Genomic DNA, 16,653 nt, shown 5'->3' on the forward strand with positions numbered 1-16,653 from the left:
ACCTGCCAATGCAGATTCTATCCCTGGGTCTGGAAGATCCCCTGGAGAAGGATATGGCTACCCACTGCAGTATTCTTGCCTGGGAAATCCCATGGACAGAGGAGCCTGGTGGGCTACAGTCCATGGGGTCACAAAGTGTCTGATACAATGTAGCAACTAAACAACAACAACAGCAGGAAATACTAGCTGAGGAATCTCTGAAGAATTCAAGTTCACACAATGAAGGTGGGTCCGTGGACATGTGGATTGTTTTAATAATTTGGATTTAAGAAAAACATCTCTATTCTTAGATATATCAGCTTGAAATATGGGATAAGATTTTTATATTTTATAAAAAGTTAGGTCTTGATTTTCTATGAAGAGAGTAGTTAATCTGAATGCCCTTCACTTCTCATAAGGATTTATTGATTAATTAATTTAACATTACATGATATTTATTAAAAATATACTTTTATGCATTTGAATTTGACTAGGTTGGGTCATGATTCCGACAAGCGTTTTATAACAATTATGTTTTATAGTGTCTCACCCAAAATATAAGTTCTTAGATCCTTATATAACTTAAAAACCTAGATTAATATTAAATCATACTATTTAATGAATAATATTTAGGTAGTTGGATAACTTCTATTTAGACTGAATACAAAAGCATTGATACCTAGGTATAATTTTAAGTTCATATACTTATGGTTCTTAAGTTTTATATGATATATATTGCTTATATATTTGATTTATGTTAATTTAATGTCAATTTTTGTTATTTCAAACATTTACTTAGGGCTACATGTTGTTCATGTTACTTGTGTTGCTTTTACAATTCTTTTATAATTGATATATTAAGATCCTTTTCTTAATATTTAAAATTTACCTCACTTTTAACTTAGTAGACTATGACTTTGTTTACTAAACTGAAACATTTATGAATAGTGTCTGATTTTCACTGGTTCACAAGTTTCAGAAAAAAATACCTTTCCTGAACCTCTTTACTTTCCATGGCAACACAGTTATTTGCATAGGTTTGATAAAAATTTGTTCTCAACTTACCAGGATATAATTGCGCAAATTGACTGTGTAACAAAGGGTATGCACTGAGAATGTTGTTTGAGAAGAATTTCCACTTCATCACACTATGGCATGACAGCACACAATTAAGGGATGATAACTGGTTTTATACTTATAGCCAATACCTACAGGGCCATCAGAGAAAACAAGTTTGGTACCCGGAAAACACAGTCCCATTCACACGGTCATAATTGCTGTCCAGTGTACTAGATAACTTCACAGAGGAACGTTTATTAGCCAGTGTGGTATCTAATCCAGCAATCTCATCCAAACATTTCTTCATTACACGCACACACATACACACACACAAATGCTAGGAGGGGTTTTCTTTATTGCGACTTTGAAAAATTTATACAAAAGTAAATGATAATAGGAAATAGTACAAGAATGCATGAAGGGGAAGAAAACTTGGCATTTCATTAAGACTGCCGTAACTTGAATATTAACATATGGGAAAAATAAGCAGCGTGTTGGATACTGTGATTTAGAGATGGCACTAAATGACATCACTGCAGCGTGGAATAGAAGAAGGTGTATCATAGTACTTGTGCGCACACGTGAGGTGGAGCACTTGGGAATAAGATTCAACTACTTGTGTACAGGATTTTCAAGTCAGAGTCCCTTGTAATGTTGATTGCAATGATTAAGATAGCTGTTTGTCTCTGACAGAAGAACTGGATCTTGCTTCAGAAATCTATACTCTTCCCACAATTCAGAATCTTGGACCCAGATGAATTACATTCTCTAGTCTCAAAGTGCATCAACAGATTAACCAAGGAATGCTGACTTTATTCATGTAACATATTTTTAAGCATCTACTACCTGCTAAGCTCCAGGTTAGGGAATACACACAGCATGGAAGAGATGAAATCTCCTCTCTTGAAGTTTACTTTCCAGTGGGGCTTGTACAACCTGTGTGAGCCACTCCGCTGTTTATGGTCCTAATTGTATACTGTAAATTTAGTAAATTATGTTAAAAGAGCACATTTCTTCACACAAACAAGAAAATGATTTGCCATGAATTCCAAAGGAAAAAGATACCCTTGAAAAGGATAAACATAAGACAGAAAAATAACAGTCATGAAAAATACTGGATTGTTCTGTAAATGAAAGGTAACAAAAGATTTGCGGTAATATGAAGCAAGTGATAGAAATGTGCCCTACATGAAGCATACCTAAATTACTATCACTGAAGATGTGCAATATTTCTTATTGGCACAAAGACATTAGATTAAGCAAAGGAACCAGAGCTATGGTTATAACTTCACCAGAATAAGGTGACACATCTAAGATACAGTGGCTATGCCAGGAGTATGAAAGCATTAAATACTTCATAATAATCTTCATCACTTTCATATATGGTCAAGTTGTATTATGCTCCCTTAGAAAAAAATTCTAGTTCCCAGTACTCTTGGTCCATCTTTTCCTAAGATTGCATTTATTTGTTTAACATATGAGACACCACCAAAATTTCAGTCATGTCACCATGGGAGTTAATGCAGTAAAATAATATTTTCAAATGATTCAACAATTTTTAAAGAAAGGTGTCGTCACAGCCATCAGCGACAAATCAAAGAATTCTGGCTGGCTTTTATCACCAAAATCTTCATATTGGCATCAGAAATCCACGCAACAAGCAGGTTTACAAATAACTCTTCAGGCAGAAAATCACTTACTAAGCTGTGTCTTTCTATTTGTGACAATAAAGAAATTGCCTGGCAAACAGTAGCAATCCTCGAAGGCTGGCAAATCACATTTGCCTACACCATCTTTCTAGGTTAAAATGCTTGCCTTCGTTTGTCAGTGGGTTAGTGAAAAGTGTCTAGTCTTTGAAAGGCAGAACATCATGAAAATGTATACAACTTTTTTTCTTGAAGCTATGTAAGAGTGAATACTATCAGGCCCATATAAGGCTCCACATGGGCTTCCCTGGTAGCTCAGCTGGTAAAGAATCCACCTGCAATGCAGGAGATCCTGGTCAGGAAGATCCCCAGGAGATGGGAGAGGCTACCCACTCCAAGATTCTTGGGAGTCTCTGATAGCTCAGATGGTAAAGAACCTGCCTGCAATGCAGGAGATCCTGGTTCAATTTCTGGGTCAGGAAGATCCTCTTGAGACGGGAGAGGCTACCCACTCCAGGATTCTTGGGAATCTCTGATAGCTCAGATGGTAAAGAATCCGCCTGAAATGCAGGAGACCTGGGTTCTACCCCTGGGATGGGAAGATCCCCTGGAGGAGGGCGAGAAAACCCAGTCCAGAATTCTTGCCTGGAGAATCCCCATGGACAGAGGAACCTGATGGGCTACAGTCATGGGGTCTCAAACAGTCGTACGCAACTGAGAGACTAGGCACAGCACAGCACAGAGATCGACATATTAGATTCACAAAAACAACAAAAGGCTTCCCAGGTGGCTCAGTGGTAAAGAATCTGCCTGCCAATGCAGCAGACATAAGTGACAAAGGTTTGATCCCTGGATTGGGAGGATGTCCTGGAGAAGGAAATGGCAAGCTTCTCCAGAATTCTTGCCTGAAAACTCCCATGGACAGAGGAGCTTGGCAGACTACAGTCTATGCGGTCGCAAAGAGTTGGCAATGACTGAGCAAATGAGCACGCACGCATGCAAATATCAAAAAGAGATATCAACAGCACACGGTGCCCAGTGCTGTGGTTCACACCGTGACTCTGGTCTGAAACAGGTGCCCCACCTGATCAAACCTGAGTCTGTGTGCATCGTCTACTTGCTGACTTAGAACCTGACCTCTGCAGCGTCATTAAGCGCAACACTAATTTGTCCCCATACTGCTCTCATCCATCGCTGATGTCAGGGCCAGGTTTACAGGGTCCCCTGTGGTCCACATCTGTGACTGATCCCCAGCTAATCTGCTCTTTCAAAATACTGCAAGGAGCCAAGGGGTCCTCTGAGCAAGTCCCAAGAGAAAAAAGTTAAAACAGCATCATCCTTTTCCTTTTTTTCCCTTATTGAAACTTCATTCCTGTCTATGTTGTGCCCAATGATGAAACACAGATTGTCAAGAGCCAAAAATTATTTGCATTTTCTGATGGAATATTCTAAAAGGAGTAGTGCATTGTCTACTGGAACATGAGGAGACAACCCAACAACACTGTACATGACCGAAAGCCGAAAGGCAACGAAGCTTAGACGCCTAAGAGAACAGCCAGAGGAGTTTTGTGATTCCTCATTACCCTACAACACTCACTGTTCTAATTTGCTCCTAATCCTGTGGTAGAAGTGACGACAGTCACAAATAAATAAGCTATGGAAAATAAAAAGCCCCACTTCAAAAGCAGAATAAGCAGAAAGAAAGTAGTCATGAATAGTCTCCAAAATATGGAAGTCTCCAAAATATGGAATGAGGGACCTAAGTTCTGTTTGTTTGTTTTTTTTTAAATAAATTGATGTGGTGGCCCTGGATCTATAAATTTAGATTGATTTTAGTTTCAGGGCCAATATCAGGCCTTTTGATCATGTGAGCTGAAAAGGGAAAGCGTAATAAAAAACAGCTAAAAGTTATTAAGTGCGCAGTATATGCCAGGCTCCGGTGGAAGCACTGGTCATGAACCAGCCAGGGTCGAATCTACAAGGTAGGTAACTCATCAGTCCCTATATTATAAATGGGGAAACTGAGGCCCAGCATGTCTCAAACTTTAATGTGTGGAATTGACCTGTGGACCTTATTAAGCGGCAGATTCTGATTCAGCAGGTCTGGGATGGGGCCTGAGGTTCTCTGCCTTTTTGACAAACTCCCAAGCGATGCTGATGCTGCTGGTTCACAGGCCCTACTTCGAGCAGCGAAAAGTAAACTGTCCAAGGTCACAGAGCTGGTAGGAAGCAGATCCAGGATGGGGCTCAGTCAGCCTGGCTTCAGAGCCTGGGCTCTTTGCCACGGAGCTTCGTATCTGGGTCACAGACATTGCTCCCTGGGATACTGCGCACGGTTCAAGGACTGGAAGCAAACACCTGTCCCCTTCTCTAGAGTATTTTTCAGCAACAACAAATATTTATTAAGGGCCTACTACCAAGAAACGGGCAGTGTGGGAAACACTCAGGATACATGAAGCCTTCCAGGCTGAGGATTTTCATTTAATCCACTAGCCAAACAATTGACCGTTTGGTTCCCAAGCAAATTACAACTCCACTGATGGACTGAATGGCTTCGCTGGTGGCTCAGTTCTAAAGAATCTGTCTGCAATGCAGGAGACACAGGTTCGATCCCTGGGTCAGAAAGATCCCCTGGGGAAGGTCAACCTACCAGAGTATTCTTTCCTGAAGATGGACTGAATATTCTGGTTAGTTTAATTGCCCTTCACAGAGAAGTCAGAGCATGAACTGTCAACGAATCGGAGTGTAATAACACACCTCTAACACCAGAGGTGTAAAATTCAATTTAATCTTTGGGGATTGAGGAAGAACTTTCATGATCATACAGACATTCAGGAGTATCACTTGGAAAAGTAATTATCATTCAATAGATTTACAGAGTGTATGTTTGGGCTTCATCCTATGGTATCACCTAAAGGGTGAATGAAAAAAGAAGGTCATGATGGTTTGTTTACTTGTCCTGAGGGTTTCCGTTTCCATTATAAAAAACACAGGGAACTTTGTCCTATTTATGTGGCAGCCTGGATGGGAGTGGGGTTTGGTGGAGAATGGATACATGTATACGTATGGCTGAGGCCCTTCTCTGTTCACCTGACTCTATCACAACATGGTTTGTTAACCGGCTATTCCCTAATACAGAATAAAAAGCTAATTTCCTTAGTTGGAACAAACATTTCTGAATTAGGTGTAAAACTTTTGGAAGCTCCCGGTCGTACAAACCAAGACCTTCAATAAATGTTTCACAAAATTTAGTAAGTTTTAAATGAGTTTATTATAAGCAGTCAGTTTTTATCACTTAATTTTTAATTTTTTCTTTATCTTCTTTCTAACCAAATCACACACACACACAAAACGAATCCAGCCACCTGCCTGCATTTCTGGCACAGTCTGGATTAATTAGAACGCTCCAGTGAGTCCCAAGACAGACCTCACCAGCTGAAAACTCGCTGCCTCGGCTCCCTCTCTCTTGTCAAGTGCAAATCTGACCATCCTGGCACAGGGCAGCGTCCTCGGAAAGTCCTCGGAGCTCCAGGAGCAAAAAGGGGGCACTGAGGCCCCGGGCCCCACACCCCCCAGAGGCCATGCACAAAGGAGCACACAGTCACGTCAGTCCTCACTGAGTCCGGGGTGCAACTCTCCTCCCACTTTTAATCAAACTACTACTCTGCAGAGAGGACTTCAGAAAAATTGAAAATGGCCCAAGGTCCCAGCACACATCGTGCCAAAACCTCACAACTTCAAAACCGCCACTCCCCACCACTCTCCCCTACGGCTCATTTCTAACTGCTCATGTTCTAAAAGGGACAACATTAACCCAGAATGCTTCCACAGACTCAGGTGTGCCCCAGCTGGTGGGAAGAAAGTGCAGGGTGAGAAGGCCGGCCTCCAGGCGTCCTCCCTATTTGAGGCAGAGAGCTCAACCCTCCCAGCCCGCACGGAGACACGCTGAGGTCAATGGCTCACCCATGTAAGCATCTGGGGTTTTCTCTTTGGCGTATTCTTTGTCACTCAGACACTAGGCACTCCAATCCAGCCTTGCTGCTGCTGCTGCTAAGTCACTTCAGTCGTATCCGACTCTGTGCGACCCCATAGACAGCAGCCCACCAGGCTCCCCGTCCCTGGGATTCTCCAGGCAAGAACACTGGAGTGGGTTGCCATTTCCTTCTCCAATGCATGAAAGTGAAAAGTGAAAGTAAAGTCGCTCAGTCGTGTCCGACTCCTAGCGACCCCATGGACTGCAGCCTACCAGGCCCCTCCGTCCATGGGATTTTCCAGGCAAGAGTACTGGAGCGGGTTGCCATTGCCTTCTCTGCTTTACTGGACTGCATATCTCTTTTGTATTTAAAGAAAAAAAAATGTGTCATGAATTGCAAAGAGGTGAACGAGACTGAACACCACCAACTGGTTGACACATATACTGATCTGTATGGAGTGCTTGATGATCTAACCTTGCCTTTATTGACTTCTGAGGCTTAGACTGTGATAGGTGCTCTGAATACTCCATGGCAGGTGACACCATGCTATCTGCTGCTGCTGCTAAGTCACTTCAGTCGTGCCCGACTCTGTGCAACCCCATAGACGGCAGCCTACTAGGCTCCTCTGTCCCTGGGATTGTCCAGGCAAGAATACTGGAGTGGGTTGACACTTCCTTCTCCAATGCATGCATGCATGCTAAGTAGCTTCAGTTGTGTCTGACTGTGTGCGACCCTATGGACAGCAGGCCACCAGGCTCCTGTGTCCACGGGATTATCTAGGCAAGAATACTGGAATGGGTTGCCATTTCCTTCTCGAACTATACTGTCTACATGCATGTATTCACCATATAACCCTACCATATGTGATGAGATAGAATTGTGACCAGGACCAGCCATACTCCAGGCAGTAAAGGTAGGAAGTGTAAGAGACATATTTGTATCTGATGCAAAAATGTGAACAAGTAATTAATTACACGGCAGTACGTCATCCCTCAGTGTCCATGAGGTGTTGGTTCCAGGAACACCCCCAGACATCAAAATCTGGGGATGCTCAGGTCCCCTATACAAAATGGTGTACTTTTTGCATATAACCTGCACTTATTCTCCCATGTATGTTAAAACATATCAAGACCTGAGTTTGAGAAAACTCTGGGAGATAGTGAAGGACACGGAAGCCTGGCGTGTGGCAGTTCATGAGGTTGCTAAGAATTGGATGCTACTTGGCAACTGAACAAGAACAACAGATTACTTAATAACATCTGCTGCTGCTGCTGCTAAGTCACTTCAGTCGTGTCTGACTCTGTGCGACCCCATAGACGGCAGCCCACCAGGCTCCCCCGTCACTGGGATTTTCCAGGCAAGAACACTGGAGTGGGTTGCCATTTCCTTCTCCAATGCATGAAAGTGAAAAGTGAAAGTGAAGTCGCTCAGTTGTGTCCGACTCTTAGCAACCCCATGGACTGCAGCCCACCAGGCTCCTCTGTCCATGGGACTCTCCAGGCAAGAGTACTGGAGTGGGGTGCCATTGCCTTCTCCAACTTATAACATCTAATACAATGTAAATACTATGTAAATCATTGTAAATACAATGTAAATGCTATGTAAATAGTTGCTAGGTGATTATACCATATACAAGTTTTGCTTTTGGGGACTTTATGGAACTTTTTTATTTCTAAATATTTTTCATCCCTAGTTAGTTGAATCTGCAGATGTGGAACCCAGAGGTGTGGAGGGCTAACTGTATATATAAAGTACAATAAAAAGGAAAGAGCACCTCATTCTGCTTTTAGGAATGGTGCTCATACTTCTGGGAAAGGACCACAGGACTATTTTCCTTACCTCAAAATCCCACCCCAAATGTCCGGTTGGCAAAATTCCCACAACACTGCAATATCATTTTATGTTTTCATTTATAATATTGAAACAGCGTATAATAGTAAAATTTTCTATGTTGTAGAAAAAAATCAAATACCTGGCAGAATCATGAAGTATTTGTAATAACTGGATGTGATAGTGACTTTATGCTGCTCTAGTATGACTGCCAAAATTTTGTTGTTTCAGGGGAGATTTAAGGTTGCCTGATGCACAAGGAATTCACAGCCTCTGCTATGTACAATACATATTTTCAAGTATTTGAGACTTGAGTTTTGGATAAAACGAGAATTAAGTCTGAAGTTTATCACTTTATTTCATTAGTAGTTTTCCCTAATTGATTTGTATGTGGCAACTCCTGATAATTCACAATCTCAGAATAATTTTCATCTCGTACAACATTCGACCAGTGGCAAAAAATTACTAAGAACATATTTTCTAATAATCGTGATGTATCTATAGTATGGGCCCAAGGTTCAAGTCTTAAAAGCAATTTAAATTATTTTTAATAGACTTCATTTCTCAGAGCAATTTTAGGTTCAGAGCTGTGTTTATATGTGCTGTGCTCAGTTACTCTGTATGTCCGACTCTTTGCTGCCTGACAGGCTCCTAGGCCCATGGAATTTTCCAGGCAAGAATTCTGGAGCAGGTTGCCATGTCTTGCTCCAGGGGGATTGAACCCACACCTCTTGTGTCTCCTCCACTGGCAGGTGGACTCTTTACCACGAGCACCACCTGGGAAGCCCAGGTTCAAAGCAAAACTGATCAAAAAGCACATCAGAAAGAGAATTACCATATAGCGCCTTCCCCACACAGACCAGCTTCCTTACCCTCAGCATCCCCCACCAGAACAGGGCATTTGTTACAACTAATCAACGTGCACTGACACATCATTATGATTCAAATTCCAACATTTACATTAGGGTTCACTCTTAGTGTTGCATATTCTATGGGTTTTATAGTCTTCTCAGTTTGATTTCTTTCACTTAGTTATACGCATTTAAGGCTCCTCCATGTCTTTTCATGGCTTGATAGCTTGTAGCCTGCCAGGCTCCTCTATCCATAGGCTTTCCTAGGCCAGAATACTGGAGTGGGTTGCCATTTCCTCCTCCAGGGGTCCTTCCCCATCCAGGGATCAGAACTTAGGTCTCCTCATTGCAGGAAGATTCTCTACCATCTGAGCCATCAGGGAAACCCTTATTTCTTTTTAGCACTAAACAATATTGTCTTGATATTCCATATTTTATCTACTCACTTGTATAAGAACATCTTAGTTGCTCCCAAATTTGCGCAATTGTGAATAAGGCTGCTATAAACATCCATATGCAGATGATTGTGTGGACCTATGTTTTCAACTCATCTGAGTAAACACCAGCGAGAACGACCAGTTATCTTTCTCACCAGAAAGACACGCTCAGGTTGCACTTATTTGCTGCATCGACGTTTGCAGCTGCAGCCCAATTCTCCACCCTTTGGAGCCCTCTCACGTTTGGTGGGCACCTCAATTCTTCCTTGCCTAATTCATACCCTCTGGAAATGCGCAGAAAACTGAGTTTATTTCTTTTAAATTTCTTTCTAAAGGCAGAAGGTTTCAAACATGTTGTCAACCAGAGATCTTTTCTCTATTCTTTCACTCCAAAGGAAATACACTGTAGATGCTTCACATATAAAACTGGTAATTATGAGACTCATCTGCTTACTATGGGTTGATGTGATTGGTCCACCTGTCTTTCCCAACCTTTTCCCCACCTAGTTGAAGACTCTAGGTAGGACTCAGAGTTGAAAGGTGGGGAAACATTTGCTATAGGGCACCCCACTCCAGTACTCTTGCCTGGAAAATCCCATGGACGGAGGAGCCTGGTAGGCTGCAGTCCATGGGGTCGCTAGGAGTCTGACACGACTGAGCGACTTCACTTTCACTTTTCACTTTCCTGCATTGGAGAAGGAAACGGCAACCCACTCCAGTGTTCGTGCCTGGAGAATCCCAGGGACGGGGGAGCCTGGTGGGCTGCAGTCTATGGGGTCGCACAGAGTCGGACACGACTGAAGCGACTTAGCAGCAGCAGCACTACTCAGAGTAATGGCAGCACTAGGATTTCTGAGTCTCGTTCTTGGCTAACGGAATCGGACCTTTTGGCTCTGGAATAAGCATTGAACAAGCATGCTCACTAGTGTTTGTCAGTTTGCAGGAGAAAAGGGGATGACACACCATCAGATGGTAGGATGACATCACTGACTCGACATACATGAGTTTGAGCAAGCTCCGGGAGTTGGTGATGGACAGGGAGGCCTGGCGTGCTGCAGTCCAAGGGGTCACAAAGAGTGGGACACTATTGAGCAACTGAACTGAACTGAACTGACCCTGGCCTCATAGAGACACGCGTAAGGAACTAGAGTGCAAAACAGAAAACAATGAGAGGAATGAGCCTTCTGAAAAGGAGATGATTCCACTTCAGAAGGTTAAGGGATCACTCCATGCAGTTGAAAGTTTTCAGCTGAAAACTTAATTTGACCTGCACAACGCCCCTTATTCTGCCTGTTCCTTACCACATGCAACATAACGTTTGCCTCCCCTATAGCACAGGAAAGGTGTCGGGAGAGCTCACTCCTGAGCTGAGGTGAGGCAGGAAGAAACACAAGAGGATGCTGGCGAACTGGCGTGCCAGCGAGCGGTGCCAAGGGCATTCCTAGCCAGCAAAACACGTGCCACCGACAGGGCACCACTGGTCAGTGGGCAAATGAGAAACAGGGCAATGAGAGGTCAGATATATGAGGGCTGTGTGGAAAGTCAGGGTTAAAAAGTCTGTCACCAGAAACAGTCAGGAGCCTTCAGGCCCTTCTTACACTGGTACTGTACAGCGTAAATTTATACCAGTTTCTTAGAGTGATTGTGTTGGCTGAAATGATTATACATTTCACTTAAAATATAAGCAGACTATTAGACATCTAGAAGAATTTTCTGAGTATACCTGAACTTTCCATAGTATACCTGTCACGATAGAAGGAGAATATTTTGTTCACTAGAAGTATGATCTACAGAGAGAACCAGTGGAAGGTGTCAATGATTACAAATTTATTAATCATAAAATAATACTCTCAAGAAGACTGAAGGCAATTTTATAATGAAATAAACAAATAAGACTGAACTTCTAAAGTCTTCAGATAAATAACCAGTGACCAGATAGTAGAGTCACATATATTAGGAAACACTAAAGTATCTGAATACTTACAAATGACAGTTATTCTACTTATATTATTATTAATGTTCAGGTAATACATGTAAAGGTTTAATTTTCATCTGAAGATTTTGAATTGGTTCATACTGATTTTCAGTTCTACTATGGCCTTCTCCTTTTCTGTTCATTATATCAGTTTTGGGGAGTTTGATATTGAAACTCAAACTAAAAATCTTAATTTATCTACTTAAAAAAATAATGGTAATACATAGTGAAACTATATGCAACTTTGTTCTTTATTTTTCAAGTCTCCTGTAAATGTATTATCATACTTTCAAAATTTATGAAAGAAAAAAGAAAGGGGGGAAAAAAGAGATTTCCTATCAGATATGTTAGGATATCTAATTCCAAACTCTTCATCTCTAAGAACTTTTTTTTTTTGTAAACATGTTAACCTGTGTCACACTGTGGGAAATTCCCTCATATATACCTTTCAATTCATTACTTCTCTCTTCGGCATTGATAAATTGCTCTTTTCACCAATCTGCTGAGGATTATTTTTTTAATTCTAGTAGTTAAATTTATATTCTATTCAATAGCTACCTTTTTCTATTATGTCTTCTGTTTTGATTTTCACTGTTTTTTAATTTTATGTCTTAATTAACATTAAACATACCTGTTTTGTATTCTGTTTCAAACTGTTCTTTTATTTTCTCACATTTTCTGGGGAACGAATCTTCTGGCTTACCTTATATGCTCTCCTCCACTCAAAGTAAAGTAATCCTTTATTTGATTTATAATGTGTATCATGAGGACTCCTTCAACAGAGCTGGATTATCTCAGGAGGTGTCAATGCCACACCCTCTGAGCCCTCTCTGAAATGCCTTGGTCCACATCCTGCTTGGAACCTCAGAAGTCCCAAAGCTTGGGTCTGGTATTTATATTAATTCCTCATTCTGGACAACAAGTGTGTTGCAGAGGTTTAGGCTGGTCTCGTTCCCCCTCGTTCCCCACTTGTTTTTTTCAGTCTCCTTGATGCCCAGTACATGGGAAGGAAGAAAACCCCAACACAACCACCTCAGGCTCAGCACGACGGTGACTCATGCACTTAAATTCTTGGTTTATCCACTCCTCTAGTCAAAGACAGCTGTGTTTTTTCCACTTATTCACTTATCCCTGGAAATTTTTTTGGTTTTTTTTCTTAAATCTGATTTATGATTTTATAAATATTTACTAAATTTTACTTAGCAATTTTAGCAAGAGGCATCCGCTTTGCTGGTTCCAGACATCTCTGACCCCGTGAAAGTCAGCCCAGCCCAGGGCTGCTGCTGTCTTCAGACGCTCCATGTGGGAGGGAAATAAACCGCTGCCCTGGAAAGTGACTGTTACTATCTCGTGTTTCCTGTCACCTACTCAAAAACAGTCCTGTTACACCTTTGACTATTTAGACTGGAGAGGAAAAACGAAGGGAAACATAGAATATTGTCAAAATAATAAAGAGATTGTCATTCTTGCTAAAGCACACTTTTGAAATAGGCTGCACAATAGAGACAAGGAAAACTTCTTTAAACACAAAAGGATATGATTGACACTGTCATTTTTTCTTATGACCTGAAAAATGACTAAAATTACCTCTGACAGGTTCTCTTTCTACTTAAAAATAATAATAATAATCATAACCATAATCAGTCAAAATGCATTGTAAATAAATAAACAAGAAGAGAGAAAGCACAAGTGAGCAGGACATACAGTGCCTATACTGTGAGCCCGGCACGAGGCGCCGCCGTGAGCCCATAGCCCCCAGAACCTCCAAACAACCAAAGAGGACGATCGCTACTGGCCGACACTTTTCTCATCCCTTAGGTTCATTCTTAATTGGAGAGCTCTGCTTTGCAGTTCTTGTTAAATGCGTCACCTCAAATCTTAGAGTGACAACGGACTCTAGTCATGCCTCCTTCCAGTGATTTGGAACGTGTTGTGATCTATGTATTCACACGCACAGTGAGGCCGCTCTCTGCGGAGACTTCAGCACGCAGAACCCCGCCCGAGCCGCCGAGAGAGGCATCAGTTACCTGGCCTGCGGGCTGACGAGGCGCCGCTCTCCTCGCCGTCCTGCAGTATAACAGCCAGGCCCACCGAGTCCACGGGGAGCACCGAGCTGCTGAGGTCCACGCGAGTCAGGCTCTCGGGCTCCCTGTCAGAGCGCCCCCAAGCGGGCCGCGGGCTGTGCCCTTCTGGGCCTTTTCTCCGCGGTCTCAGCACAATGTGAACGATGCTCTGCTGATCCAGGTCACAGCTCTGAGTGAGGGAGACAAAATCACAAGAATGAGCAGGCATTGAAGCACAGGTGGAGCTGAGCTTGTCTTCAGTTCTACAAAGCAGTATGTTTCAAAACTGACTTACCAGAAAGGACATGCCCTTATCATTATCAAATTTAAATACTAGCAGCCCTTTCTGATTTTTTTATCCCCCTTTCTGTTTTAAAAAGTACAGAGAATTTATTAGCAACTACAGAGCAATTTTCTCTAGAATTTACAGTACACTTATTTCCAGTAGACCCCACAAATACTCCAGAATCACTCGCAATCACACCACCAGGCCAATGAAGTAAGAGGAGAGGCTACCAGCACTATTCTGATCTTGCACTATTTCATCCTATCTCACAATTAAAACCAGTGAACATCTACAAAAATGTCCTGCAACTTATATTGATTTGTATGAACCACAGCGAGCATCACTCCACTGGTGGGAAGCTGAAAGCATTCCCTCCGAGACCAGGAGCAAAACAAGGATGCTCACTCTTGCCACTTTATTCAACATAGTTTTGTACGTCCTAGCCATGGCAATCAGAAAAGAAAAAAAAAAAGAGAGAGAGAGAGAATCCAAACTGGAAAAGAAGTAAAACTGTTGGTGTTTGCATGACATGATACTACACATAGAAAATCCTATAGATGCTACCAGAAAACCACGAGAGCTCCTCAATGAATCTGGGAAAGATGCAGGGGAAAATTAATAATAATAATAACTCATGGGAATCTCTCACAATCTGATATACTAACAACAAAAGATGAGAAAGAGAGACCAATCCTATTTAATATCACAACAAAAAGAATAAAATGCATAGGACTTAGGAATAAACCTACCTAAGAAGACAAAAACCTGTACTCAGAAAACTATATGATACTGATAGAAGCAATCAAATACAATAGAAACAGATGGAGAGATACAGCATGCTCTTGGATTGGAAGAATCAGTATCACGAAAATGACTGCACTACCCAAAGCGCCCTACAGATTCAATACAATGCCTATCAAATTACCAACGGCATTTTTCACAGAAGTAGAACAAACAATTGTATGCTGTGTATGGAAACACAGTAGACCCCAAATAGCCCAGGCGACCTTGGGAAAGAAAAAGGAAGATGGAGGAATTGGGCTCCCTGACTTCAGACTATACAACAAAGCTACAGGAATCAAGGCTTTAAAGTTCAGTAGAATTAAATCTGGACATCAGCTAATTTGCTAAGACAGAAGCTAGACCAACAAGTCAAGTCTCAGTTTAGATTATCTATCAGGTAGAAGCAGTTGCTCATGTGTCTGTCACTTCTCCCACAGAGCAAGGACCCTGCTCTCTCAAACCGCCCCCCACTACTGTCATTCTCCCTCATCTTTGGAAATCTAAAGAACACCCATACAAAATACAACACTACTGGTAACAACCGTAACACCCCTACCCACCCTCAAGTGCTGTGTTGTCACTATCATACTTTCACAGGGGCTTCCCTGGTGGCTCAGACGGTAAAGCGCCTGCCTGCAATGCAGGAGATCCGGGTTCGATCCCTGGGTTGGGAAGATCCCCTGGAGAAGGAAATGGCAGCCCACTCCAGTACTCTTGCCTGGAGAATCCCAGGGACCACGGAGCCTGGTAGGTTACCGTCCGCGGGGTCGCATAGAGTCGGACGCGACTGAGGACTTCACTTTCACTTTCACTGAACTGTATTTTCTATGTCAAAGACAAAAATGGCAATTATTTAGGAAGGCATTTCAAGGTCTTTTTTTGTTTTTTTGTTTTTTTAATGTAATGGTTAACAAATGTTTTGTATGGCTATTGCGAACAATGAGATACTGTGGTTATAGACAGCATGAGCTTAGGGCTTTCAGTGGGAGTCAGAACAACCAAAAATCATTCCCACTGATTTCTCCCTCTTGTGTTCTCGGTCACCTCCATAGTGATGAATGAACACAAACGCCAATTTATATTAATGGGATGAGAATAAAAACTGTTCCTTCAACTTGATCTTTCGTTTAAAAAAATAAAGACTTTGAAAAGACAGGCACTTTGTGATTTATGCTTTGAATTTATTTCACATTTCTTACGGCTACTTTTTATTATGATCAAAGATATGATGCTACACAGAGATATTGAAAGGCCCCCCTCTCTGGTTGCCAAAGGCTGAGGAATACAATTACTGGGAAAGGTCAATTAGCCGCACACTAATTAGCCGGTGTGGGTCTCAGCCCTGTCACCCTGGATGTGCCTCCCACTGCAGGCCCGGGACCATTTCACTGCTCATTAGGACCTGCACAGAAGGAGCTCTGCAGGGAGGGGAGGGGACAAACAGAGTCAACTGACTGCTCCCCTTAGCTGTGCAGTAAGAGGTTTATTGTGAGAAGAGGTCGGTGCTGTTTGCACAGCTGAGTTCTTTCAGGGCTTCCACTCGTCCAAGATCACACTTTCCTAAATACAAAGGACAACAAGCTAGACAATTATTTGCCTAAAACTAAGTTAAAATTGTTTTATATTGAAAACTTTATAAGAAATGCCTCCCAAGTGTCCTTTCAAAAAACTAAGATCATGGCATCTGGCCCCATCACTTCATGGCAAATAGATGGGGAGACAATAGAAACAGAGACAGACTTTTTCTTGGGCTCCAAAATCCATTTGGAC

The 16,653-nt window shown here is 42.1% G+C and overlaps 1 protein-coding gene across 50 annotated transcripts in view; it reads right to left on the reverse strand.

Annotated features, from left to right (window-relative positions):
* Positions 1-16,653, reverse strand: part of PRKN (parkin RBR E3 ubiquitin protein ligase) — a 1,227,412-nt gene that overhangs the window by 854,941 nt on the left and 355,818 nt on the right. For all 50 annotated transcript variants that reach the window (XR_015133424.1, XR_015133426.1, XR_015133425.1 and 47 more), the window contains one exon: positions 13,779-14,004. Coding sequence is in view for 36 of the 50 variants with exons in the window: in XM_086318619.1 (XP_086174745.1) it covers positions 13,779-14,004 (226 nt within the window). In the remaining 14 variants the exon portion in view is untranslated. The remainder of the gene's footprint in view (positions 1-13,778; positions 14,005-16,653) is intronic.

Source organism: Bos grunniens, chromosome 9 (genome assembly GCF_055505025.1).
Source record: "Bos grunniens cultivar Pamir isolate PY7600 chromosome 9, Bosgru_T2T1.0, whole genome shotgun sequence".
Classification (NCBI taxonomy): domain Eukaryota; kingdom Metazoa; phylum Chordata; class Mammalia; order Artiodactyla; family Bovidae; genus Bos; species Bos grunniens.